This window comes from Salvelinus alpinus, chromosome 18 (assembly GCF_045679555.1).
Source record: "Salvelinus alpinus chromosome 18, SLU_Salpinus.1, whole genome shotgun sequence".
In the NCBI taxonomy this organism is placed as follows: domain Eukaryota; kingdom Metazoa; phylum Chordata; class Actinopteri; order Salmoniformes; family Salmonidae; genus Salvelinus; species Salvelinus alpinus.
The window spans coordinates 6,658,558-6,683,835 of NC_092103.1; the positions used below are offsets into that span (position 1 = coordinate 6,658,558).

Sequence of the window (25,278 nt, forward strand, 5' to 3'; positions counted from 1 at the left end):
ACGTAAAAAAAAAAAAAAACATGAATTCATTCATTATTATGTATCTAAAGTGTGTCTGGAATCCTTTTCTACACATGCTTTGTGTGTAAGAGAGAGAGCATGCACATGCGGCTAAGGCAGTAGGGGTGCTGCAGCACCCCCTGATGAATCAGAATTTCAAGTTGTACAAAAAAAATTGGGGGGGAAATATTTATATATTTTTCTCACAAAAGTAGTGCACTAGGACTTTACTATCCTGTATGAGAGTACCAAAAAATGTAAGCACCCCCACCCCTAAACATCTTCCAGAGCCACTCTTGCATGCCTGTGTGGAATTGTTGGGGGTTGTTATCAGGAGGAGGTAGATGGAGTGTAGAGTAATATGACTCACACCCAGGATGGTAATGGTGTGGGGTTAGTGACTATAAAAGATGGACCAGTAGCAAACAGACCACAAGAAGCATCACGGGATAGTGAGAGGTACCTAATGATATCCTATTGAAGTCTACATTGACAAGAGAACTTGGACTCACAGAACAGCATCTCAAGAAGCTCAGAACACCAGGACCACACACTATAGGGTAACTTTAGTTAATCTCTCTCACAAGGAAACCAGCTCTAAACTGAAAATGCTACCAAAGCTTTCTTTTGTCATCCTTGTGTGTGTTGGTACTTTGTTAATGTGTACAAGCACTCAAAGCCTATTGAGAGACAATGGGATGAAACTGTGCGGCAGAGAGTTTATAAGAGCCGTTATCTTCACGTGCGGCGGGTCCCGTTGGAAACGGTCCTTAGATGGAAACTTGGGTAAGTAGCTACATCATTGCGGTCCTTAATGCAAACACTTGTCGATAATGTTGAACTGGTCAAACTTGTACTTTTCTCCGCAGTACGACGTTGTTATAGCCTATTAATTGTGTAAATCTCATGTGACTTGGGCACCGCATTAAATCGTTTTGGTAGATCTACAAAGTCTTATTTTCGATTTTAAAAGATACAAGCTATGGTCTAAAAATCCAAAGTTGCAGTCTAGGTTTTGAAAGAAAAGCGCATCTATTCAATCAAGATTTTGGTACATTTGGTCAATTCTGTCCCAGAGAACGACGGAGAGACGTTTCAGCTTGATAGTGGTAGCCTACTTCAGAACCACCGACAGTGTATTGGTTGGAGAATTAGAAAATAGGGAGCGCTGCTTTTTCCTCTGTAAAAAATATGGTACCCTGTTGGACTGATTACCGAGAAGTATACTAATTGAAACGCAATCAACCTAAGCGACCCAACATTATTTTGTAATTTCCTATGTAAAAGTTGTTCAGAGAGCTTTCAATTATTAGCACGGTTTCTGACCGTCATAGTTATCCGTGCAGTAACAGTGAACCTCTGATTTTTACTGAAATGAATTGTTAGGGTGTCTTGACACGGTGGAACATGTTGGAATTTAAAAAAAATAACCCAGCATTTTATGGGATTTTCACTGTCATTGTATGTATTCACTTTTAGAGTTTGTGTACCGGTATTCACATTAGTCTATGCATTAAAGTGTAGATCTTTTTTTTTTTAAATGTGTCTCTCTAGCCTCGTTTATACCTGGTTCTAAAATACGTCTCTTGTTCACATTCTGATTGTGCCCACATTTGTCGACAGGCAGGCCTATAGACAATCAAAATATTTATTGTTAACTGATTTTGATGAGATCTTTCTGACCACCACCGGAGGCAGCCAAGACGCGTCTTGTAAGGATATTCTTGAAGTGTAAACAAATTGTGATAACAAAAGCATAGCCTATAAATTTGGCCAATTTCACGGTTGTCCCGCCCTCATAAAATACATCACACCGGCCAGTCGAGGTAGTAAGTATGGACAACGATAGGTTACCTCTACAAATCCTCCAGAATTAAGATCATGGTCTTCAATAGAAACCAAGTGCCTTCTGGTACTGTGGTCGGATGCCATAGTCCAATCGAAATTAGATAACACGTATAGAAATAAAGATATTTACGAAGATATCGTCCCGAATACATGAAAAAGGGTTCACATGTCCAATGCCAGCGCAACATCAAATAATTGAAAACATCTTAAAGGTCAATGACTGTAATAGCAGGAGTGGGAACGGGATAACGCTTCATCGTTACAGATTGAACAGAGCCCTAATTCATGTTGCTATTATATGAAAATAATACAGTGGTATTTATACTGAACGAAAATATAAACGCAACAAATAACGATTTTATTTAAGGAAATCAGTCAATTGAAATAAATTCATTAGGCCCTAATCTATGTATTTCACATGACTGGGCAGGGGCGCAGACATGGCTGGGTCTGGGAGATCATAGGCCCACCCACCATGGAGCAAGACCCAGCCAATCAGAATGAGTTTTTCCCACACAAAAGGGCTTTATTACAGACAGAAATACTCCTGTTTCATCAGCTGTCCGGGTGGCTGGTCTCAGGTGAAGAAGCCAGATATGGATGTCCTGGGCTGGCGTGGTTACACATGGTCTGGTGGTTGTGAGGCCGGATGGATGTACTGCCAAATTCTCTAAAACGACGTTGGCCTCCAACGGCTTATGGTAGAGAAATTAACATAAAATTATTTGGCAACAGCTCTAGTGGACATTCCTGCAGTCAGCATGCCAATTGCACACTCCCTCAAAACTTGAGACATCTGTGGCATTTTGTGTGGCCTTTTATTTACCCCAGCACAAGGTGCACCTGTGTAATGATCATGCAGTTTAATCAGCTTCTTGATATGCCACACCTGTCAGGTGGATGGATTATCTTGGCAAAGGAGAAATGCTCACTAACAGGGATGTAAACAAATTTGTGTGCAAAATTTGAGAGAAATAATAATTTTGTGCTTATGGAAAATCTTTGATCTTTTATTTCAGCTCATGAAACATGGGACTAAACACTACACGTGTTTGGCCAGTATTTAATACAGTGGCTTGTCTATAGAAATTGTATAAAAATCCACTCTGGCTCTAAAGGTAGCCTACAGGTGGAAAATTAGGCCTACAATATATACAAAAATATGTAGACACCCCTTCAAATTAGTGGATTTGGCTATTTCAGCCACACCCGTTGCTGACAGGTGTTAGAGCTGCCCCGGTCATATAAGTGCTGTTATCATAAAGTAGAAATGTCTAGGAGCAACAGCGGCTCAGCCGTGAAGTGGTAGGCCACACAAGCTCACAGAACAGGACCGCTGAAGTGCGTAAAAATTGTCTTTCCTTGGTTGCAACACTCACTATCAATTTCCAAACTGCCTTTCCAAGCAAGGTCAGTACAATAAATGTTAGCTGGGAGCATCATGAAATGGCTTGCCATGGCTGAGCAGCCGCACACAAGCCTAAGATCGCCCAGGGGCGTCGGCTGGAGTGGTGTGAAGCTCGCCACTATTGGACTCTGGAGCAGTGGAAATGCGACCCTGGATTGATGAATCACGCTTCATCATCTGGCAGTCCGATGGACGAATCTGGGTTTGGTGGATGCCAGGAAAACGATACCTGCCCGAATGCATAGTGCCAACTGTAAAGTTTGGTGGAGGAGGAATAATGGCCTGGGGCTGTTTTTCATGGTTCGGGCTAGGCCCTTTAGTTCCAGTGAAGGGAAATCTTAATGCTACAGCATATGATGACAGTCTAGATGATTCTGTGCTTCCAATTGTGTGGCAACAGTTTGGGGAAGGCCCTTTCCTGTTTCAGCATGACAATGCCCCCATGCACAAAGCGAGGTACATACAGAATTGGTTTGTCGAGACCGTTGTGGAAGAAGTTGACTGACCTGCACAGAGCCCTGACCTCAACCCCATTGAACACCTTTGGGATGAATTGGAACACCGACTGCGAGCCAGGCCTAATTGCCCAACATCAGTGCCTGACCTCACTAATGTTCTTGTGGCCGAATAGAAGCAATCCCCGCAGTAATGTTCCAACATCGAGTGGAAAGCCTTCCCAGAATAGTGGAGGCTGTTATCGCAGTAAAGGGGGGGGGGGGTTAACTCCATATTAATGCCCATGATTTTGGGATGTCCGATGAGCAGGTGTCCACATACTTTTGGTCATGTAATGTACCTTGCCATACACTGCGCTCTTCTGCTGCGACTCCATCATAGTCCGTCACATCATCCCCAACACGTTTGTAGTAGGCCTATAATCAACCCTCGATGAGTGAAAGTGACTTCGTTTCGGAATTATCACATTATCATTATCAATTATTTGGACACAGTCATTCTCCCAGCATGTTACATTTCTGTTCCTTTGGTAGAACTGTTTAGGTCTAGTATAGGCTAACACAAAATCTTTATTGAATTCTGTTCTATTATATTCTGTGAATCTTTGAGCATTTTCCAGACTAATAGCTAGCAATAAAGTGCAGAAGATGTCCAAACTGATTCGTAAAGGCGCATAACTTTCTGTAAGCATCAGCGAGGCCACTTCCGCATTTACAAATAATTTGGAATAAAACAAATAGCATGAGCTGATGAGGCTATCCGGACAGTATTAAGCCCAGTATTAAATTGTTGGTTAACAAAAGTAGCCCGTAATGATGAGAGTATAACTATTGAGTATAAAAGTATGCTTTTTTTCTGTTGATTTACACAGCTTTTACACAGCTTGTGTCATAAGGGAAGGTCCAAGGCAGGTTGGATTAGTTTGCGTGCAGGGAGGGACCAGGGAATCTGCTCACAATGCAGATGCAGTCGGCAGATAGGAGACATTTTAAAACCATGTGTAGAAGCAACAATACTTGATCAGATAGTTATCGGCTCATCTTGATCGGATGGATGACAACCAAAATGTTAATGCAAGGTGTACTCACCCCTACTGACTGTCCCCCCCCCCCTATGCTCAGATCTCTTCCATGCCAGCTCCCATAGTGATGTCAGAGAGGGCGAGGACAGCAGACTCAACTGGCCTCATGGTCTGGACCAGGCCGCAGTAGCAGACCACCCTCTCCAGCTCTCCTCCTCATCCCCCACCCCCCTGGCTGAACTCCTCTCACTCCTGGGTGGAGTGGGGGACCATAGGGGGTCCGCGGCCAACCTCGACCCCAGTGAAGAGCTCCAGAATCATGCATTGGTGTTGGGAGGAGTGGTGGGAGCCAGAGAGTTGGCCAGGAGCCCCAGCATCAATTGGCAACGCCGCAACAAGCGAAAGAGGAACTTTTCCTTGGGCGTAGCTGGCATGTGCTGCAACCAGGGCTGCACTAAGTATGACATTGGGCGTCTGTGCTGAGACTGGGGCAGTGGGCGACAGGATGGTGGAGGTAGAGCTGCCCTAGCTTGGGTTTATCGGACCACCTCCTCTCTGTGTTATTGGAGTGTGGGTGACAGGTAGCCGTTTTCTTTTCAGTGTTCGATTAGGTTGTTGATGGGGGAAATTTCAACACAGGCTGGCTCAGGATTTCCCAAACGCGGTCCTCGGGACCCCAAGGGGTGCACGTTTGGGTTTTGCCCTAGCACAACACAGCTAATTCAAATCATCAACTAATCATCCAGCTTTGATCATTTAAATCAGCTGTGTAGTGTTAGGGCAAAACGTGCACCCCTTAGGATCCAGAGGACCAGGTTTGGGAAATGCTGGGCTAGCTGTTCAAATGGCTTTGTACGCTTTTCTGTATAATGTGTCAGGCAAATAGTTTGCAATTAAATGTGTTGTTTCATCATTAAATGAATTACTGAAGCAAAGAGCACCTATGCACTTCCCTGAGAAATACAATTGTTTGAATGACTTGAAAAATGCATCCCCCTTTACACCCAAGAACACCCCATTGAAATACTGTGAATATATGTTAAGTGTATGTAAATGTAAAACTCATTGAATATCAATATAAAGTCTATTTTGGAAATCACATCTTGTCCACGTCGAAATGTCTCATCCACTTTAATGAAAAAGCAAAAAATGTGCTAGCTATGAAAGAACACAGTTATTTATTAGGTTCATCCAAACTAAATTATTTCTTGTCTGCATTCTACCTGGGGTAAAACCACATTATTGTTGGCCATTTACTCAATGTTTACTGTAGCTGACGCCATGGCAACAAGTCAGGTAATAAGCTCTTAATTTCCCTTATTAGCTTTTTTTTTCTCTCACCACTCTCCTGGTTTACCATGGAAATGGTAACAGTTAGCTGGTGGCCCTGACGACAGGAGGATCCACCAGACACAATAACGGTTATTGCAATGACTACCATACTTCCACAGAACATTAGTTACACTTACTATCACCACCACTACCAAGGTATACCTGAGAGGGATTTCACACAGCTAGTTTTAACAGGGACTCACTGGTTTATGAGGATCCTACCCCATTTAGCCTCAAAGCAATCACAACAAATCACAGTTTTCTCCGTGGGAGACCATTCCTGACTGTAATCCTACTATACCTGAGTATTTGACAATGGTTTAAGTCACCAGTCAGCGCCTTAAATAGATACAAGTTTCTCTGTGGAGTGTGTGTGTGTGTCCATGTGTGCAATTACTCTTCAATACATTTCAAAACAAGTATTTAGAGCATCGTAATTTGAAAGAACAAGTAGTTGAATATTGGAATGTATTTAAAAAAGAAATACTATTTGGAAAGATTTGCATGTATTTACAATTACTTAAAATACATATCATTGGAAGAATTTGAAAGACAGTGTTTTCAAATAAATATTTGGATTATTTGGTGTGCATTTGAAAATAGTTGTGAATGTACTTAAGTTTCGTTTGAAATCGAAGCTATTCAAGGTCTCATTTGACTTATTAAATCGCAATATGCAGCCCATACTTTACATTGGTGTCTCATGATAGAGGGACAAGATGCCATATTACATTTACATGTTACAAAAACAGTTTCTAAAAGCTCGTTGGACATGGAGCAGCAAAGTGTTTGGTGCAAATATATTTGAAAAGGGTTTCAAATAGTGTTTCAGGAAACTTTTGAATAAGTATTCGTTTTGTTCTGTGTATTTTGAAAATACTCAAATACATTTAAAAAAAAAGTAATTGAAATAACAGATACTCAAATACACATGTATTTGAACCCAGGTCTGGTGTGCACATGTGTGTATGTGACCTTTTTTGAGGGCTGACGGTGTGGATGGAGATGAGAGCCCCTGTCACCAACTTTCCACTCAAGAGGATGAATACAACCAAATAAAATGGCAGTTGAACTTTTGTCTCACACAAATAAATAAAACATGCCACTAAAGCAACAAAATCAATTTCTGACCAGTTTTGCAATAACATACCCTTTAATATAAAATAGCTGATATTTTACAATCAATTTAGCCTACGCATTATAACTCAAATGTAACACCAGCACACTTACGTTCAACTCGCAAACAGGTAAATACTGGCTTGTATAAAAACAATTAAATAAATACATGTTAAAAACCCTTTCCTCGCCACGATCATAGATTATCGCTTAAAAAAAAAGAAAGAAAAACAACAAATATGTTCACTCAAAACACTTTAACCTTCGAAGTTTTGACATTGACGTGGCATCGTCTATGACAGTCCGCACGGCTGCCATAACAACAACCTAAAATAAAAGGACAGACAGACAAACAAACTGACAGACAAAACAGTCTCGTCCATTTTCTTATACGTACTACTGATCCGGCAGAAGTGCACATTCATATTCCAAAAGAGGTCAGCAGGTGAGATGACGGCACATTAACACAATAGGGATGACAAAGAGAAAAGTGGTTTGACATAATCCACTTGAGTTGAGGAGGGAGGCAGATGGAACAGTCTTAGCGTCTTTACTAAATGTACGTCTTCCGTATTGCTATCCTTGACGTGTTTCTGTGCTGCCATTAGCATCAACATATACAACAGCGGAGTGTGTTCTGCCTGTGCTGGAGTCTGAGGCCAGAGCCCAAAATAAGTCATAATAACCACAGTGAAAACATCCCAGAATGGAGAAAAGACGACAGCAAAGTAACAGCATGTGGTCATTTTCCTTCCCCCAAATCAGTGGAAAAAAGGGGTAGGTTCGCACACAAAGACAGACTTCAATATTGTCTTTTTGTGATTTCTCCCAGAATGCCATTGGTAATCCTCCCCGTTTGCTCCTCCTATCTGCTCCAGAAGACTGTTGGCTCAAGTGACTTCATTGTCGTAGTCTTTGAGAGTTAAGGCGTCGCCAGGGTTGTATTGATTAGGGAACGCCGTAGCGAAACGTTTTACAATGGAAAATGAGCGTTTCTTACTGGACAAGGTGATCATGTGGGCTGGGCCAGGAAAGGTTCCTCAGCCCTCTTTACTGTCCCGGAACGTGTCCACACTCTGGGCTAACTTCTTGAAGGTGGGCCGCAGACCTGGGTCACCATTCCAGCACTCTGTCATCATGTTCTGGATCTGAGGGGTAAATAGATAGAGTTGACCATTTAAAACGGAATACAAGCACACAAGTGGATAATGCTTTTAAAATCATTGAGGATGACACAAAAAAGTCCTCTTAAATAAATGGTTCAAAAATGTAACATAGTAGGTATAAGCTAAACAGTAGACCTAGCCTACTAGGCAGAATTGGGTGACACATGTTAACTCGAAATGACAAGGTTCCAGTTTAACAAAGTTTACTACAGGATATGAACACACTACAAGGTAGCCATTACACTCAAGGCTAGGTCCATCGACGACTAGACTCCCTGCGCATGCGCACTCTTGACTAAGTGATAGCCCCGTAATAACAGGAATATAGGGATACTTAAAACATGAACTTAACAATCTCCCCGTTTTCTTTAAAGACAAATAAAATATCAACAACATAATTAAATGTCCAAGTATTATTCAAGATCCCCATTACAAATGGGTTGTGTGACAGTTTTTATTTGTATTACTCAAGCTGCCACTTTCCATTACTGAGAGCCTGTAGGAGCACAAGACTGGATGCTCCTTTTTTAGTCACTTCACAGCATCAACTAATGAGTAGTTGTCAGTGACACAAACTACAGGTAGAAAGTGCTGTTTTGTCTCACCAGTGGTAAGCTCTGAGAACAGAGTTGCAAGAAAGATCGCATTGTCAATTCCATCCGCAAGAGCAAGTGTTTCTCCAGCAAGTGTGCTTCGGACAACCCTTCTGATCCTTTTTGACTGCCAACAGATAGGTGAGAATCTTCCTCCTTCACCCATTAACACGATTAGATGTCCACCTTGTGTGCCTCCATCTGTAAGGTTCCCTAGCGAAGCATCAGTATTTTTCCATCAACTGTAATAAACTCTATGCCAACATAACAAAAATTATCATGCTCCTCACGGCCAACCTAGAAAACAGCTTTAAGGTATGGAATCACAGTTGAAGCAAAGGTCTGTGAGCCACCCCAGATAAAGTCATCAACATGACAGGCAAGTTCTCCAGTCACATTGCAGTCTTGATCAAGCCAATAGAAGACTGCAGGATCCACTTGTGACATTTTTCCACCTGTATTCAGCATTGTTGCCTTGACTTTGTTGTACCAGTAGAGTGATGCATCTGCCAGTCCATACACACACTTTTTTAGTTTCCACAGTGTTCCTTCGCTTTCAGCTTCAGGCGGAGGTCGGATGTGAATGTCCCTTGACATTTCTGTTTCCTGCAAAAATGCAGATTTGATGTCTATGGAATTAAGTTTCCATTTTTTCTGGCAGATCACTGACATCAGCAATCTGAGTGACTCTGAGGCGCATGTCGGTGAGTCTTTTGGGAGTTGTTTAGCAGCCAGCTCCTCAAAACCTCTAGCCACTAGACGTGCTTTGGGCACTATTTCAGTTAAGGATTCTTTAAGGGTACACACCCACCTTGTTGAGACGCATTTTTGGCCAATGTCTTTGACTTCCTCAAACACTCAATTTTTCCTCCAATTACTGAGCTCATCTAGCTTAGCTGAGTCAAATGACACGTCCTTTGTTTCAAGTACATCATCATTTTGAATGTCATTCTGTTTTTCTCGATTTTCTATTGGTTCAATTCTGATATTATCTACAAGTGGCAGGTCAGCTGACCCTGTTGTACCAGAAAGTGTAGCTGGTTCAGAGTACTGCAAGTTGTACCAGTTCTGGTGTTTTCCTTTTGCTTTCCCTGCTCGTCCAATGACGGTTGCTGTATGTGGAGTACCACTTTCTCTGTCCTTGTATTTAACAGTTTGTCCAGTTTTCAGATTGGAACAACCATGTTCTCTTAACACATGTGGCTGTTGTTGAATGTTTTCCTCATTCGAACGCTCAACAGTATTACCAGGGGCATGGTTGAAGGTCTCTGCTCCATTTCCTGTGTCAGTTTCAGTGTCACATGAACTTAACAACACATACAGTATAACATAACAAAACAAAGGACAGGATGACATTGTCACAGACACAGAGCAGGACTCCCTCAGCAGATCAGCGATCTCTGGCTCCTAAACTGAGTTAGATGATGGTGGTGTCAGTTGATGCCGTAGAAATATAATGACGCAATTGGCTTGCTGGCCCTGATGTCGTCCACAGCTCAGCCTCTCTGTAGCCTGGACTTGGTATTCCACCACAACTCACGTGTAGCGCCCACTTGGGTGATGCCTCTGCTGCTGCTACAGCGCAAGAAAAGCCCACCACACATCGGTACGAGCTCGCTGCCGTTTCCATACTGCAGTCAGGTCACCATTGATCAAGAAGCAGCCGGTGTTGAAATGCGTCTTTTAAAATGCAAATATTAGCCAGCTAGCTAAACCTGACAAGTCATCCTGCCATCAGTCCTGCAACTCCGTGGGTGAAAACGACCAGATATATCCAATCAACAACTCAATTACTTATCAAAAACTAAAAAGATTTTAAAAAACACCTAAAAACATAAAATATGTCAAACATTTACTGAGCTCTCTGTTTAGGCTGCCTTACGATTTTGAGGGACGCTCGAGTTTAGATGGCAATCAGATATACACAACATACAGAAACAGACGGAGACAAACAGACGGTCAGCCTCACCTCCTCAGGACAGGCCTGGGGAGCAGGGAGTCTGTATCCTCTCTTCAGGAGGTCAATGAGGTGGTACACTATCATCTGGCCCTGCTTGTCACGGCCCATCTTATCCATGAACACCTGGAGGAGGAGGGGGGGGTAAGAGCTTGGTTAATTACAGCATGAAATGCAGTTTGATCATTTCTATGAGGACACATGGTACAAGAAATAGTCTTCAACGGCCATAATTATGACTGCGACAAGTCTTAATCGAGCTCTTTTGAACAAGTAGGCAGTATCAAAGAGAGAAAGGTTGAGGGAGACAGTCGAGTTAGAAAAGTGATAGAGACGAAGAGTGGTCGTGTGAGGTAGAAGAGGAAAAATAACAGCGCAGAGACGTACGGCTGGAGGACTGCAGGTCTTGTCGCTGTGGGTGAACAGCTCGTAGAGGACCACTCCAAAGCTCCACACGTCAGAGCCCACTGAAAACTTGCTCTCAGTCAGCGACTCGGGGGCATACCTTCCACACAACGAAGCAAAACGAGCTTACAAATGTAAATTAGACATGCACACAAACGAGCGTACATATATATATATAAAACATACACACAGCAGTGATCTAAAAAGCTAAAAAAAAGACACCCTTTAAAAGGGGTTATAAAGGGTATCTAAGTGAAATATACAGTCAATCATTAGTTAAAATAGTTTATACAACGTTAATAAAAAGTCAATCTTTTTTCAAATTGTAGGATTGTTATTTTGGTGCTTGCCAATTAGTGAGCTCATTTGTGACTAACTTCATTAATAAAAGTAACAATCGATTACTGTAGTAACCACAATTCTCCCACTCCCTGTTAAAGAAGTTGCGGTATTATTTCTCACCAGAAGATGGGGCTCTCTCCCGGCTCTCTGACGGTGTAGTAGTCCTTGTCCTGAGGCAGGACCTTGGTGAGCCCAAAGTCTCCTATCTTCACCCTCAGCTCACTCTCCACCAGGATGTTACGGGTGGCCAGGTCTCTGTGGATGTAGCGCTTGGTCGCCAGGTAGTCCATGCCCTACAGGGGCACACAGGTAGAGTTCAGTGAGTTCCTGTGAAGTCATTCAAATGACAGTCCACAGTAACAAACACCAGTCTCCTGAGGAGCAAGGGGCTGCCTGCATTCAATTGAATCAAGTAGTAAACGTTTAACAACATTTTTGTCGGTTCTTCTCCATTGGTTTTAATGGGAAATTGCTCTCCGCTGCAAAAGTTTGTCGGACATCGCAACAGTAAACAGGGCGGGCAGGACTTGAAAAAAGGTCAATCGTCTTCCTCAAGCATTTGCACAGTATTACAATGTGCTGTGACAGTCCTGTACCTTGCAGATCTGTGAGGCGTAGAGCAGGAGCTTCTTGTAGTCGAAGCGATCCTTGTTCTTGACGAGGTAGTCTCTCAGACTGCCGTGGGGGAGGTACTCCATGATCAGATGCAGGTTCCTCCGACCTAGGACATGGTTAGAATTGAATAAACAGCGCAGCAGTCAGATGCATAGCACTACAACGCCTTAGCTTGCGCTAATTTCCAGTGATTGAAAGTTCTTGTTACGACGCTCATGTACTGTACAAAGCTGGGACATAGTAGCATGATTCATCTCAAACAGTTGCATATTCAAGGAACAATGACCGCGAGAAGATTGCGGTCGTCACACTTTGCGAAAAACATACGGATCTCACCAGCGCTGTAGCACACTCCCTTGTACTTGACGATGTTGTCATGCTGGAGGGACTTGAGGATCTCAATCTCCCGTTCAAAGTCTCGGAGGTGTTCGGCTGTGCTGTGCTGCAGCTTCTTGACTGCCACCACCTCCCCTGTGTTGTCGAGCAGAGGGTCGTACCTACACATCTCCACACTGCCAAAGTTACCCTGAGAGAGACAGTGGGAGTTATTCATCTCGGTTAACCCAGAACTTAACCCTTGTGTAGTCTTAGCATTCTGTTTACTCCACTTGTCCAAAAGGTCAAAAATTACCCGCCTTCACTAGACCCCTAAAATAAAGCCGCTTAATTGAATTTTAAACCCCAAGATCTATTTTGCATGTAGAAAAAAAGACGTGTCATTCATCAAACTTCTGGGTTTTCCAGAAGGACACCACTCGTTTTTATTACAACTAACCTGTCGTAATTGTTTTCTTTACTACAGTAGAGGTTCATTGTTATTATTGCTAAAGGTACTGTATAGGTGTAAACATACATTTTTTAGCAAGAGATAGCACTTGCATAGCCAAAGAAAGTAGCAGAAATGTGCAGAAAGTAGTTTTGAATGCATTTTACTGAAGGGAAACAATAACAGTCTTTTTTTGGCAACATAGTGATATATTCTTATATACTGTACAATGAGGAATTCAACTACAAAATACTAGTCTTCTCCCATTTTTTGAACCATATTGTCCCCACCCACAAGGTGCATAAACAACAACAATAAGAAAATAAGATAATAGGTACAAAACAAAAATGTGAAGAACATAAATCAATCAACTCTAATTAGCACATGTAGGACAGTATGCAAGTGTGTGTGCATGGACTTTTCAGATGTATTTCTCACATGTGCAGCACATAGTATTTGTTTTACAGTCCTTCTTTGGGGGGCAGAATTGGCATCTCCTCCTCTTGCCTGCCCCAGCTGCAGCCTCAGGTGGATCAGGACAAGATTCATCCCCCTGAACAGCTTTCACAAGCGCTGCTGTGCGAGGGAGGCACTCCCTTCTTTGAATGTGTGGGGTTACAAGTGCCTTTCCTAGCTGCTCCAGGAACACCCTCCTCTTGTTCCGCTTATCAGGCATCCAGGTAAGGTTGATCTTGTTCCATATCACGAAGGCATTGTATGAGGACACATCAATGATGTTATGGAAGATGACCAGGGGCCAGCGGTCTCACAGTTATCAAATCATAGCCTTCTTGAGAAAGTGTGAGACTTTCAGTGGCATCGCGGCATGGAAAATCGCCCTTCCACTCTCTGCATTCCAGAGACTACATGTAGCCTCGCCTCGGGACCTATACACACCCGCTAAGATTATCAGCCCTATGTAGGCACGTAGGTCAAACTCATCCTTTTCCAGATGTCTTGATATTTATAGAAACCCTCCAAATTTGTCATCTCCAGGAAGATTTTTTCAATGGCTGGTGTGATGAACATGTAGAATGTTGAGGCGATGTCCTGGGCATGGGCAACTGCATGTCTTGTGGGCCCTGGAGTCATCCTTATGACATTTTGTGCTGCCATCCTGCCCTGGTTGTCATGTGGTGACAAGGACCATGTTATTTAGCTGTTCTTTGACAAAAAATGTCTCTTTCAGCTTGGGGGATTTCTTCTTCATCAGAAGATGATGCATCGTTATCTGGGTTGTATTCTTCAGATGTTCTGGGTCCATATTGGTTAAGAGAAGGACCGGGAACCAGAAGGAAGAATCTCTACCCTCTCTCTTTGCAAGTTACGGGCAAGTCTATGGGCCAAATGTCCTCTCCCCTTCCGAAATTCTAAAGTTGCTAACACCTGCAAAATCGTGATTTGTCCAAAGAACCCAAAATAATTCTGTTAGTTATCTCACGCATCCTGTAGTATCATGATCTACGGTATCATTTATATTGACGTGGTCTGTCTCGAAGAGATTAGTGAGTGATTGATCAATTCATCGAGCGAAAACGGAGATAAAAATGAAATGTAACGGCGCAGAAGAGGGGGGAAAACGGTGGTTGCTAGCATAATGAAGCATAACTAGCATAACTAGCATTGCTAGCATAACTAGCATAATGAAGAGAGAGAGAGTGTGTGTGTAGTTGCGCGCGTCTAACCTTCCCCAGCTGCTTGAGGAAGATGAGATGTCTCTCTTCAAACAGAGCGGGCTCCTGGTTCTCAAAAGACCCTGGGAACCCAAACCCTCTGGTCCTGTTGGGCACCATGTCACTCTCCACCAGCAACTCATAGTCTGGGACAGGAGACAGAACACAATCAATATCGAGACCTTCTGTAAATCAACTAAACAACAATAATAATATGATATCCAAAATGACCCATAGCCAATATTCGGTATAAGTAGTCCACGCGAGAATCGAACCCACAACCCTAATGTTGCCAGCGCCATGGTTCAACACACTGAGCCATTGGAACATCATCAGGTTTTAGTAAAATGACTAGAATTACATCTTTGTTTGTGGGCAGAGCAGTAGAAAGACAAGAGGGCTACTGACCAGGAGTGAAGAGGCTGTTGAGGTCTCTGATGACAGCTCTGAAGGAAGGTCTGTTGGACGGCTCATAGTCCATACAGCTGTTGATGAGATTGGCCAGCTCTGTCCACTTCGGAGCAGGTAGCTGGTGGCGGTCCTCATAGAACAGCCGTTTCTACAGAGGGAGATAATAAAGAGCAGAGCGAGTACACAATGTTGCCATGAAATAGTATCCACTATGTCCCTTCTCCTTGTCCTCATGGAACAGGTATTTCTAGCAAGGAAAATACCTTGAAGACATATATGCCAAAACATGTTGGTTTCCATAGATTTATTCATTATACACATTTTCAGAAGACCACAAACTATGGCCCTCAAAACATAACACAACAGAGGAACAAACCCCTACACAGCTCAAAAGCTTTTCATTTTCCTGCCTTTTATTTGATTTCCTGCTTGTGAACTACCTTGATATTTTGGTGTAATTTACAGTGTGCTATACAAACAATGCTTCAGAAACAGGAGATCGGCTCCTGCCCTATGGGCCATTCTGGCTCGGACATGGCTTTCAAACTAAATGAACTGTTATTGCTGTGATTAATATGAATTGCCCAACAACAACACGTCCCCCGGTCTTTACCTTGGAGCAGTCCAGTGTGCTGAGTGGTTTGTCTCCTCCACTGCAGATCTCCCACAGGGTTGTACCGAAGGCCCACTTATCCGTGGCCAGAGTCAGGTGTCTAGGCACCTCTATACACTCTGGAGGCACCCAGGGGATACGCTCCACCAAGACTAGAGGTTATAAAGAAGAAGGAGGAGGGTGAGTTTCCCTGTGACCATGGACTGTAAAGTAGTCAGCTTCACCCTACCGTTCTTCAGGTGAGGGTTGAGAGGGAGCGAGGGGTGGGTCGAGAATGCATCGGAGAGAGAAGGACTGTATATGTTCAAAGATATTTTTTTTATTTAGTTTTTATCATAGCCACAAAAAATAGCTGACATTACTTAAAGAAAAGCGCGTTGAAAAATGCCTGGAGTTTCTACCTTTACATGCTTTCTGCATGGTTAACACTTTTTGATTTATTTCCTAGTATCTCCTCTTGGTGGAGGAGAGAGGAGAGGTGGCGAAGAGAGGAGTGTCCTCTGACAATGCAGTATTTGTTTCCTTTGAAATATTGTATACGTGGTGAATAGTTTGCATCAACACTGCCTGAGGAAGACCTGTTTGGTTCTAAAGGCCCTGTAAATGCCCTGTAAAGACCATGTAAAAGTTCAGTAAAGTATAATTTCTTAGTATATCTTCGTAATAACTGATACAAGAGCTGGTGCTCACCATCTTTGGGCAGGACAGTGATGCTGATTCCAGGGTCACTCAGTTTGATGAAGGGAGGGTTCCCAGTCTTCTTGTCCTCCTCTCGGATCAACAGGACGTTCTTGGCACACACGTTTCCATGGATCAGGTTCTTATCCTCCTGTTACACACAGCATATGACAGACAGAATATGACAGACAGATTTGTGGCAGATTGCAAATAAAAGTAATACCATTACGGTGCTATATACACACACACACACACAACTTAGCAGACACAGTTGTATTTTATATGTTTTATTGGACAGAGAGGAGAGAGAAAGTGGGAAAGATAGGAGTGTGCATCACATACAGCAGACCAGGGTTTCCTAAACTCGGTCCTCGGGACTCCAAGGGGTGCACGTTTAGGTTTTTGCCCTAGCACTACACAGCTGATTGAAATAGTCAACTAATCATCAAGCTTCACAGTGGACTGTCGGTCAGATTCGAACCCATGTCAACGCTGGTATGTGTGTTGTAGGCAGCGGCACAGACTGCTAGACCACCCAGGTGACATAGCGGACACTTTGAGCCGAAGCGATTTACAGTGATTGCATACATATTTTGTGTGAACCCTGGAGGTTCTTCTAGCAGATGATGATTAGGGTCTTACTAGGTCATTGTTTGCACTTATGTGGTGTATGTGGCAATGAAACTTTTTAAATGTGTTACTGTGTAACTGATTGATTGGTCTTACCAGGTAATGCATAGCCCAGGCTAGCTGCTTGGCCACCTCTAGCTTCCAGGTGATGTTCACAGAGCTCTTATTCTTCTTCAGGTATGTATCCAGGGACCCAAACTTCACATACTCCTGCACCATCATGTCTGAAAAGCAAAGGATTATAATTCAACAATCACAGCTGTACTACCGCAGCACAATACAGTGATACGTGCCAAATTGTACAAAAAGGGGACTTCAAACTGCCATAGAGCTCCATATTGCCACGATGAGGGCCATTTCCAAACTTCTATGGTTAATAAGGACTGTTGGGTAAAAGCATCCAATCTCCATCTACCCACAGGGATGCTTGGCCAAGTTGACTCCAATGCTTCCCACAGTTGTGTCAAGTTGGTTGGATGTCCTTTGGATGGTGGACCATTAACACACACGGGAAACTGTTAATCGTGAAAAACCTAGCAGCGTTAAACTTCTTGACTCAAACCAGTGCGCCTGGTACCTACTACCATACACCATTCAAAGGCACTTAAATCTTTTGTCTTGCCCGTTCACCCTCTGAATTGCACACACACACAATCCACGTCTCAAATGTCTCAAGGTTTAAAACGCCTTCTTTAACCTGTCTCCTCCCCTTCATCTATACTGATTGAAGTGGAGTTAACAAGTGACATCAATAACGGATATAGATTTCACCTGGTCGGTCGATGTCATGGAAAGAGCAGGTGTTCTTTATGTTTTGTAATCGTGGCCGAAAGTTGAGAATGACAAATATGAATTTTCACAAAGTTTGCTGCCTCAGTGTCTTTAGATATTTTTGATAGATTTTACTATGGAATACTGAAGTATAATTACAAGCATTTCATAAGTGTCAAAGGCTTTTATTGACAATTACGTGAAGTTGATGCAGAGTCAATATTTGCAGTGTTGACCCTTCTTTTTCAAGACCTCTGCAATCCACCCTGGCATGCTGTCAATTAACTTCTGGGCCACATCCTGACTGATGGCAGCCCATTCTTGCAAAATCAATACTTGGAGTTTGTCAGAATTTGTGGGGTTTTCATTGTCCACCCGCCTCTTGAGGATTGACCACACGTTCTCAATGGGATTAAGGTCTGGGGAGTTTCCTGTTTTGTTCCCCGACCCACTTAGTTATCACTTTTGCCTTATGGCAAGGTGCTCCATCATGCTGGAAAAGGCATTGTTCGTTACCAAACTGTTCCTGGATGGTTGGGAGAAGTTGCTCTCGGAGGATGTGTTGGTACCATTCTTTATTCATGGCTGTGTTCTTAGGCAAAATTGTGAATGAGCCCACTGCCTTGGCTGAGAAGCAACCCCACACATGAATGGTCTCAGGATGCCTTACTGTTGGCATGACACAGGACTGATGGTAGCGCTCACCTTGTCTTCTCCGGACAAGCTTTTTTCCGGATGCCCCAAACAATCGGAAAGGGTATTCATCAGAGAAAATGAAATACCCCAGTCCTCAGCAGTCCAATCCCTGTACCTTTAGCATAATATCAGTCTGTCACTGATGTTTTTCCTGGAGAGAAGTGGCTTCTTTGCTGCCCTTCTTGACACCAGGGCATCCTCCAAAAGTCTTCGCCTCACTGTGCGTGCAGATGCACTCACACCTGCCTGCTGCCATTCCTGAGCAAGCTCTGTACTGGTGGTGCCCCGATCCCGCAGCTGAATCAACTTTAGGAGACGGTCCGGTCCTGGCGCTTGCTGGACTTTCTTGGGCGCCCTGAAGCCTTCTTCACAAAAATTGAACCGCTCTCCTTAAAGTTCTTGATGATCCGATAAATGGTTGATTTAGATGCAATCTTACTGGCAGCAATATCCTTGCCTGTGAAGCCCTTTTTGTGCAAAGCAATGATGACGGCACGTGTTTCCTTGCAGGTAACCATGGTTTACAGAGGAAGAACAATGATTCCAAGCACCACCCTCCTTTTGAAGCTTCCAGTCTGTTATTCGAACTCAATCAGCATGACAGAGTGATCTCCAGCCTTGTTTTCGTCAACACTCACACCTGTGTTAACGAGAGAATCACTGACATGATGTCAGCTGGTCCTTTTGTGGCAGGGCTAAAATGCAGTGGAAATGTTTTTGGGGGATTCAGTTCAATTGCATGGCTAAGAGGGACTTGGCAATTAATTGCAATTCATCTTCATAACTCTTCAAAACATTCTGGAGTATATGCAAATTGCCATCATACAAACTGAGGCAGCAGACTTTGTGAAAATTTATATTTCTGTCATTCTCAAAACTTTTGGCCACGACTGTACACTCAGTTTATAGTGCCCTACAGACACTTATTGTACACCTTGTATATGTGGAAGAGTTTCTTATTCCACAGAATGTGGAAAAGGCCATCCTTTCTATCCTTAGGTTTTAAGTATAAATGTCACATGCCCAAAGTACAGTGAACTGCCTTTCTTTCAAGCACTAAACCCAACAATGCAGTAATCAATAACAATGTAATACTAAAAATAACATAAGGTAGGTGTTCCTAATGTTTTGTACACTCAGTATATAGAGCAAGGCCTGCTTTATATGCTGAGCCTGCACTTGATGCACTAGCTGGCTGCTCCAGTCATTATATCATAGGATTAACCCAGGGCATCAGTCCGTTCAGTAGTCACAGGTCACAGCTACTGTAAGCCTTTTAGTCCAGACAGTGTGGTGACCAATGCTGGCCCTGATGCTAACCCACAGAGAACACGGGCAATGTGGCCAGGGTCATGTTCATTAGGCACCAAATGGAAGAAAACTGACAAAAAGGGAGGGACTACCTGGACTTGTCCAATAAGAAACACATTTTCGTGTTCTGTTAGGTGCCCTAATGAACATGACCCTGTTATGTTTAATCCTGCCTCAGCAGGACTCCATTAGAAAAACACCCTTATCCCATCATAACAGACTGATCCTCAGACCGATGACACTGACTGCAGAGACAGACAAAGGTCAACATTGTTGTAGAGAGGGCAGGGAGGTAGGGAGAGTTCAGGGGCTATGGTTGGGAGGGAGAGGTAGGCTATCAGAGGAAAAGGCGGGAGGAACAGTATAACTGAATTGTGGGATGTCACTTACTTTCCTCCCCGCAGACACACACGCCATAGTTGAGGAGCATGTGCTTATGGGACAGCTGGCTCATCATACTGGCGGCTTCAAAGAACGACTGGTGACAGACACATTTGTAAATGCAAACATAGCAAATGAACAAATACCATTGGCAAAACAAAATTTTTCTGTCCATTTCAACAGTGGTGGAAAAACTACCCAATTGTCATACTTGAGTAAAAGTAAAGATACCTTAATAGAAAAAGCCTCAAGTAAAAGTCGCCCAGTAAAATACTACTTGAGTAAAAGTCTAAAAGTATTTGGTTTTAAATATACATAAGTATCAAAAGTAAATGGAATTGCTCAAATAAAAGTTAAAATAATTTCAAATTACTTATATTAAGCAAACCAGTCTGCACAATTTTATTGTTTTCATTTAGCCAGGGCCACACTCAGACATAATTTGCAAAATGAAGCATGTGTATGTTAGTGAGTCCACCAGATCAGAGGCAGTAGGGATGACCATTGATGTTCTCTTGATAAGTGTGTGAATTGGACAATTGTCCTGTGCAAGTGTAACGAGTACTTTTGCGTGTCAGGGAAAATGTATTGAGTAAAAAGTCCTTTATTTTCTTTAGGAATGTAATGAAGTAAAAGTAGGCAAAAATATAAATAGTAAAGTACAGATACCAAAAAAACGACTTACAGTTGAAGTCGGAAGTTCACATACACCTTAGCCAAATACATTCAAACTCAGTTTTTCACAATTCCTGACATTTAATCCTAGTAAAGATTCCCTGTCTTAGGTCAGTTAGGATCACCACTTTATTTTAAGAATGTGAAATGTCAGAATAATAGTAGAGAGAACGATTTATTTCAGCTTTTATTTCTTTCATCACATTCCCAGTGGGTCAGAAGTTTACATACACTCAATTAGTATTTGATAGAATTGCCTTTAAATTATTTAACTTGGGTCAAACGTTTAGGGTAGCATTCCACAAGCTTCCCACAATAAGTTGGGTGAATTTTGGCCCATTCCTCCTGACAGAGCTGATGTAACCGAGTCAGGTTTGTAGGCCTCCTTGCTCGCATACAGTTTTTCAGTTCTGCCCACACATTCTCTATGGGATTGAGGTCAGGGCTTTGTGATGGCCACTCCAATACCTTGACTGTTGTCCTTAAGCCATTTTGCCACAACTTTGGAAGTATGCTTGGGGTCATTGTCCATTTGGAAGACCCATTTGCGACCAAGCTTTAACTTCCTGACTGATGTCTTGAGATGTTGCTTCAATATATCCACATAGTTTTCTGCCTCATGATGCCATCTATTTTGTGAAGTGCACCAGTCCCTCATGCAGCAAAGCACCCCCACAACATGATGCTGCCACCCCCGTGCTTCACGGTTGGGATGGTGTTCTTCGGCTTGCAAGCCTCCCCCTTTTTCCTCCAAACAAAACGATGGTCATTATGGCCAAACAGTTCTATTTTTGTTTCATCAGACCAGATGACATTTCTCCAAAAAGTACAATCTTTGTCCCCATGTGCAGTTGCAAACCGTAGTCTGGCTTTTTTATGGCGGTTTTGGAGCAGTGGCTTCTTCCTTGCTGAGCGGCCTTTCAGGTTATGTCGATATAGAACTCATTTTACTGTGGATATAGATACTTTTGTAGCTGTTTCCTCCAGCATCTTCACAAGGTCCTTTGCTGTTGTTCTGGGATTGATTAGCACTTTTCGCACCAAAGTACGTTCATCTCCAGGAGACAGAACGCGTCTCCTTCCTGAGCGGTATGACGGCTGCGTGGTCCCGTGGTGTTTATACTTGCGTACTATTGTTTGATACAGATGAACGTGGAACCTTCATTAATTTGGAAATTGCTCCCAAGGATGAACCAGACTTGTTGGAGGGCTACATTTTTTTTTCTGAGGCTGAGTTCTTTTGATTTTCCCATGATGTCAAGCAAAGAGGCACTGAGTTTGAAGGTAGGCCTTGAAATATATCCACAGGTACACCTCCAATTGACTCAAATGATGTCAATTAGCCTATCAGAAGCTTCTAAAGCCATGACATAATTTTCTGGAATTTTCCAAGCTGTTTAAAGGCACAGTCAACTTAGTGTATGTAAACTTCTGGGCCACTGGAATTGTGATACAGTGAAATTAGAAGTGAAATAATCTGTCTGTGAACAATTGTTGGAGAAATTACGTGTGTCATGCACAACGTAGATGTCCTAACCGACTTGCCAAAACTAAAGTTTGTTAACAAGAAATTTGTAGAGTTGTTGAAAACGAGTTTTAATGACTCAAACCTAAGTGTATGTAAACTTCCGACTTCAACTGTAAGTAGTACTTTAAAGTATTTTTACTTAAGTACTTTACACCACTGCTTTCAAGAACAGATGCAGACTTGTTTTTAAGTCAAATCAAGAATAGCTCCTGAACACTACAGCTCTCTTAGGGTCATATCCTAACTTGGATTTAAATGGAATCTTCACTTTTTCATGCATTGATTTCAATCAAAGACTAAATTAGAATTAATCTCTTACTGATGTGAGAGTCATTTTCTTAACTAACCTCGGAGTAGTTGCGATGGGCCTTGTCCAGGATCTTGATGATGACGTCCATCTGGTGAATCTCTCCATAGTCCCCAAGCTCCTTCCTCACGCCACAGAAGATCTTAGTAAACGTTCCCTGACCCAGACTATCTTTCTGTAACACACAGGGAACACAATCAATTCCCCGGTGCTTAAGTGGCAGGTCTGTTACTACCCCCAATCACCTCTTCAGAAGTATTTTTTGTATGTGTGTGTGTGTGTGTGTGTGTGGGTACAGAACCCAGTGGCCTCTGCTCTCAACCTAATTGAACAGAGCTATTCATTTTAGTAATGAGTGAGGGGGAATACAGATGGGTAGAAAAAGAGTGATTGAGAGAGGTATCTTACAATGACAAGGTCCTCCTTGCGTATCTTGTGGAACACCATCTGGCTAATGTCTCTGTGGAGGGAGGGGGAGAGAGGTACCTCAGCGCCCTGATTACCCCTGCAGACCAACAGGTTAGACTTGTCTGCAGAAAGATGGGACAGAGATGAAGATGTAGAGTTAGGGGTATATAAAGAAATTGTCTTTGTCTCTCCCGTAACTCCTTAAGTTACCTGTGAATGTAGGGTAGAACGCAGCTAGTGGGGTACATACATTTTGTTATTGTATGTGAGTCAAGACCGGGAGGGGGACAAGAGGTTCCGAGACCGAGCCAAGACCAGAAAAATGCAAGTCCAATTCAAAACCAAATGTCACCAATCACATTTTGACTTAATGGGTGGGACCGTTTTTACAAAAACTTATGGAAACAGGTCACTGCGCAATAGCGAGCAGTAGTTTTCCCACAGTCTAGCTAGCTTTTGTGGTCGGCTAGTTTGCAGCGGTTGCAGCAGGTATCAAAGACGATGTTGTTGCTAATTTGTTAGCTTCTCCTTATCATCATCTGGTGAGTGGAACTGTGTTTTTTATTGCAGCACTTGCTGTTGTTAGCCATCTCTTTGAAAATAACTTCTGTGCGTGAACCATTGTTGCATTCAAAGTGGAACCGACAGCATTGAAATCTTATTAGAATCTGTTCATATAAATCGCACTTTGGAAAGTATTCAGTATTAGGGCCGTTGTCCTGTTGGAAGGTGAACCTTCGCCCCAGTCTGAGGTCCTGAGTGCTCTGGAGCACGTCTCCTTTTGAAGGATAGTGCATTACTTGTTTATTAAACTACTGTGAGAATATAGATCGAAAGTCAAGTGTGGCTGGGGAGCCAGCCTAAAACGTTTACCCAAATTGCCAACATTGGCCAATTAAATCAAGTAGGACAGTTTGTTATTGTTATAAACACAAAAACACAGCTATGACCCCTCGTTGCCCCTTATCCCCTGACCTCTCACCTTTAGCCTTTGGCGGGCAGCACTTGGTGAACTTGAAGATGTGTCCGTCAGAGCGCAGCGCCTCCTTCTGGTAGCAGTGGAGCAGCTCCCTTAGAGAGCTGAAGCTCTTCTTAGCCCCAGAGAGGATGTACTCTCCCTGGTCTGTCTTCACGATCTGGCAGTGCTTATACTCCACCAGGCTGTCACTCTGCTTCAGAGAAGAGAGGGGGAACAGGTCAGAGACCGATACATACAGAGACAGACACACACTTTTGACAGTAAGGTTATGTCATGTCCACACGAGGAGAAAGGCTACCATACGTCTGTTCTGGACTTAACATGGATAGTTCTAGTTTTAACGTTAGAGCAGTGGGTCAGGGGACTCTGGGGACACTCAATCCATCAGGTCACACAGCACCAGTATCATGCATTGTACTCACCCCCACCACAAAGGTCAGGAAGTATTTGTTGTAGTCCTTAGGGCTGCTGCGGAGGATGAACAGACCCTTATGATTCCCGGACCGTCGCAGCTTACTGATAGCAAACTCCATCCTGAGGACAGAGATGGCGAGGACAGATGGGTTCAGTCAGGGTCGTGTGCGAGTGTGTGCGTGCGCACATACACTTGACTTACGAAACTGGGCCGTGACAGTAGCTCCGAATGGCCTGCAGCAGCTTAGGGGGCGCCGTCTCTTTACACAGGTAGTGGTGGGCGTCTGCTATTAGCCGGTAGTAGCCATCCACCAAAGACACAAAGGACAGAGCCTCCGACAGGGAATGGAACTCCAGCTCCTGTGTAGTAGAAGAGAGAGAGAGAGACAGTTAAAGAAGATGGAGGAAAAGATAGGGTTGGGTCAGTACTCTGACATGCTTTTGTACGGAAAAGGCCTCGTTGTTCCTTTGAGCCAGGTATGAACCAGCAACCTGACAAGGCCAACGTAATTGATCAGGTCAACACTAGGGCTGTTGTGGTAACCGTATTACCACCACACTGGGTAGCTGCAGGAACAGGTTTGGAGAGCCCGTGGCATGCAGCGTTTGGGCGAAATATCAACTGTCCCGCAACGTGAGGCTTCATGCTCCTCAAACAGTGGTTGATGTGTGGAGTGAAATAACCGGAGTAGTCTACCCAGCATGCCTGGGAAAAAATGGGGGGGGGGAATGGAAAAAGTGGGAAAGCGGCCTCCATTCACTATTCAGGTGCATACAG

General features: G+C 43.2%; 2 protein-coding genes across 3 annotated transcripts in view; one reads left to right on the forward strand and one right to left on the reverse strand.

The window, feature by feature from the left end:
• Window positions 1-373: 373 nt before the first annotated feature.
• On the forward strand, window positions 374-5,832 carry LOC139543609 (relaxin-3-like). The gene is made up of 2 exons (XM_071349872.1): window positions 374-786; window positions 4,834-5,832. The coding sequence occupies exons 1-2, from the start codon at window positions 609-611 to the stop codon at window positions 5,214-5,216; spliced, it is 561 nt and encodes a 186-aa protein (XP_071205973.1). The 5' UTR covers window positions 374-608; the 3' UTR covers window positions 5,217-5,832.
• A 1,367-nt stretch (window positions 5,833-7,199) lies between these two features.
• The window catches only part of LOC139543608 (tyrosine-protein kinase JAK2-like), an 88,873-nt gene continuing 70,794 nt past the window's right edge, over window positions 7,200-25,278 (reverse strand). Inside the window, exons 8-24 of one of the 2 annotated variants that reach the window (XM_071349871.1) lie at window positions 24,703-24,860; window positions 24,509-24,620; window positions 24,090-24,276; window positions 23,108-23,229; window positions 22,740-22,874; window positions 20,199-20,286; window positions 17,127-17,254; window positions 16,413-16,551; window positions 15,723-15,874; window positions 15,107-15,257; window positions 14,711-14,844; window positions 12,596-12,785; window positions 12,241-12,365; window positions 11,765-11,937; window positions 11,285-11,402; window positions 10,910-11,023; window positions 7,200-8,329 (exon numbers count right to left, since the gene is read on the reverse strand). In XM_071349871.1, the coding sequence (XP_071205972.1) occupies window positions 8,222-8,329; window positions 10,910-11,023; window positions 11,285-11,402; window positions 11,765-11,937; window positions 12,241-12,365; window positions 12,596-12,785; window positions 14,711-14,844; window positions 15,107-15,257; window positions 15,723-15,874; window positions 16,413-16,551; window positions 17,127-17,254; window positions 20,199-20,286; window positions 22,740-22,874; window positions 23,108-23,229; window positions 24,090-24,276; window positions 24,509-24,620; window positions 24,703-24,860 (2,334 nt within the window). In that variant the 3' untranslated portion in view covers window positions 7,200-8,221. Of the gene's footprint in view, window positions 8,330-10,909; window positions 11,024-11,284; window positions 11,403-11,764; window positions 11,938-12,240; window positions 12,366-12,595; window positions 12,786-14,710; window positions 14,845-15,106; window positions 15,258-15,722; window positions 15,875-16,412; window positions 16,552-17,126; window positions 17,255-20,198; window positions 20,287-22,739; window positions 22,875-23,107; window positions 23,230-24,089; window positions 24,280-24,508; window positions 24,621-24,702; window positions 24,861-25,278 lie in introns of both variants that reach the window. The other variant, XM_071349870.1, reaches the window with a different exon arrangement.

Bases quoted from the DNA above. Each gene is read 5' to 3' on its own strand.
- LOC139543609 (XM_071349872.1), top strand. From the start codon at position 609: ATGCTACCAAAGCTTTCTTTTGTCATCCTTGTGTGTGTTGGTACTTTG. The intron at 787-4,833 runs GTAAGTAGCTAC...CCCTATGCTCAG, and splicing joins GTCCTTAGATGGAAACTTGG to ATCTCTTCCATGCCAGCTCC.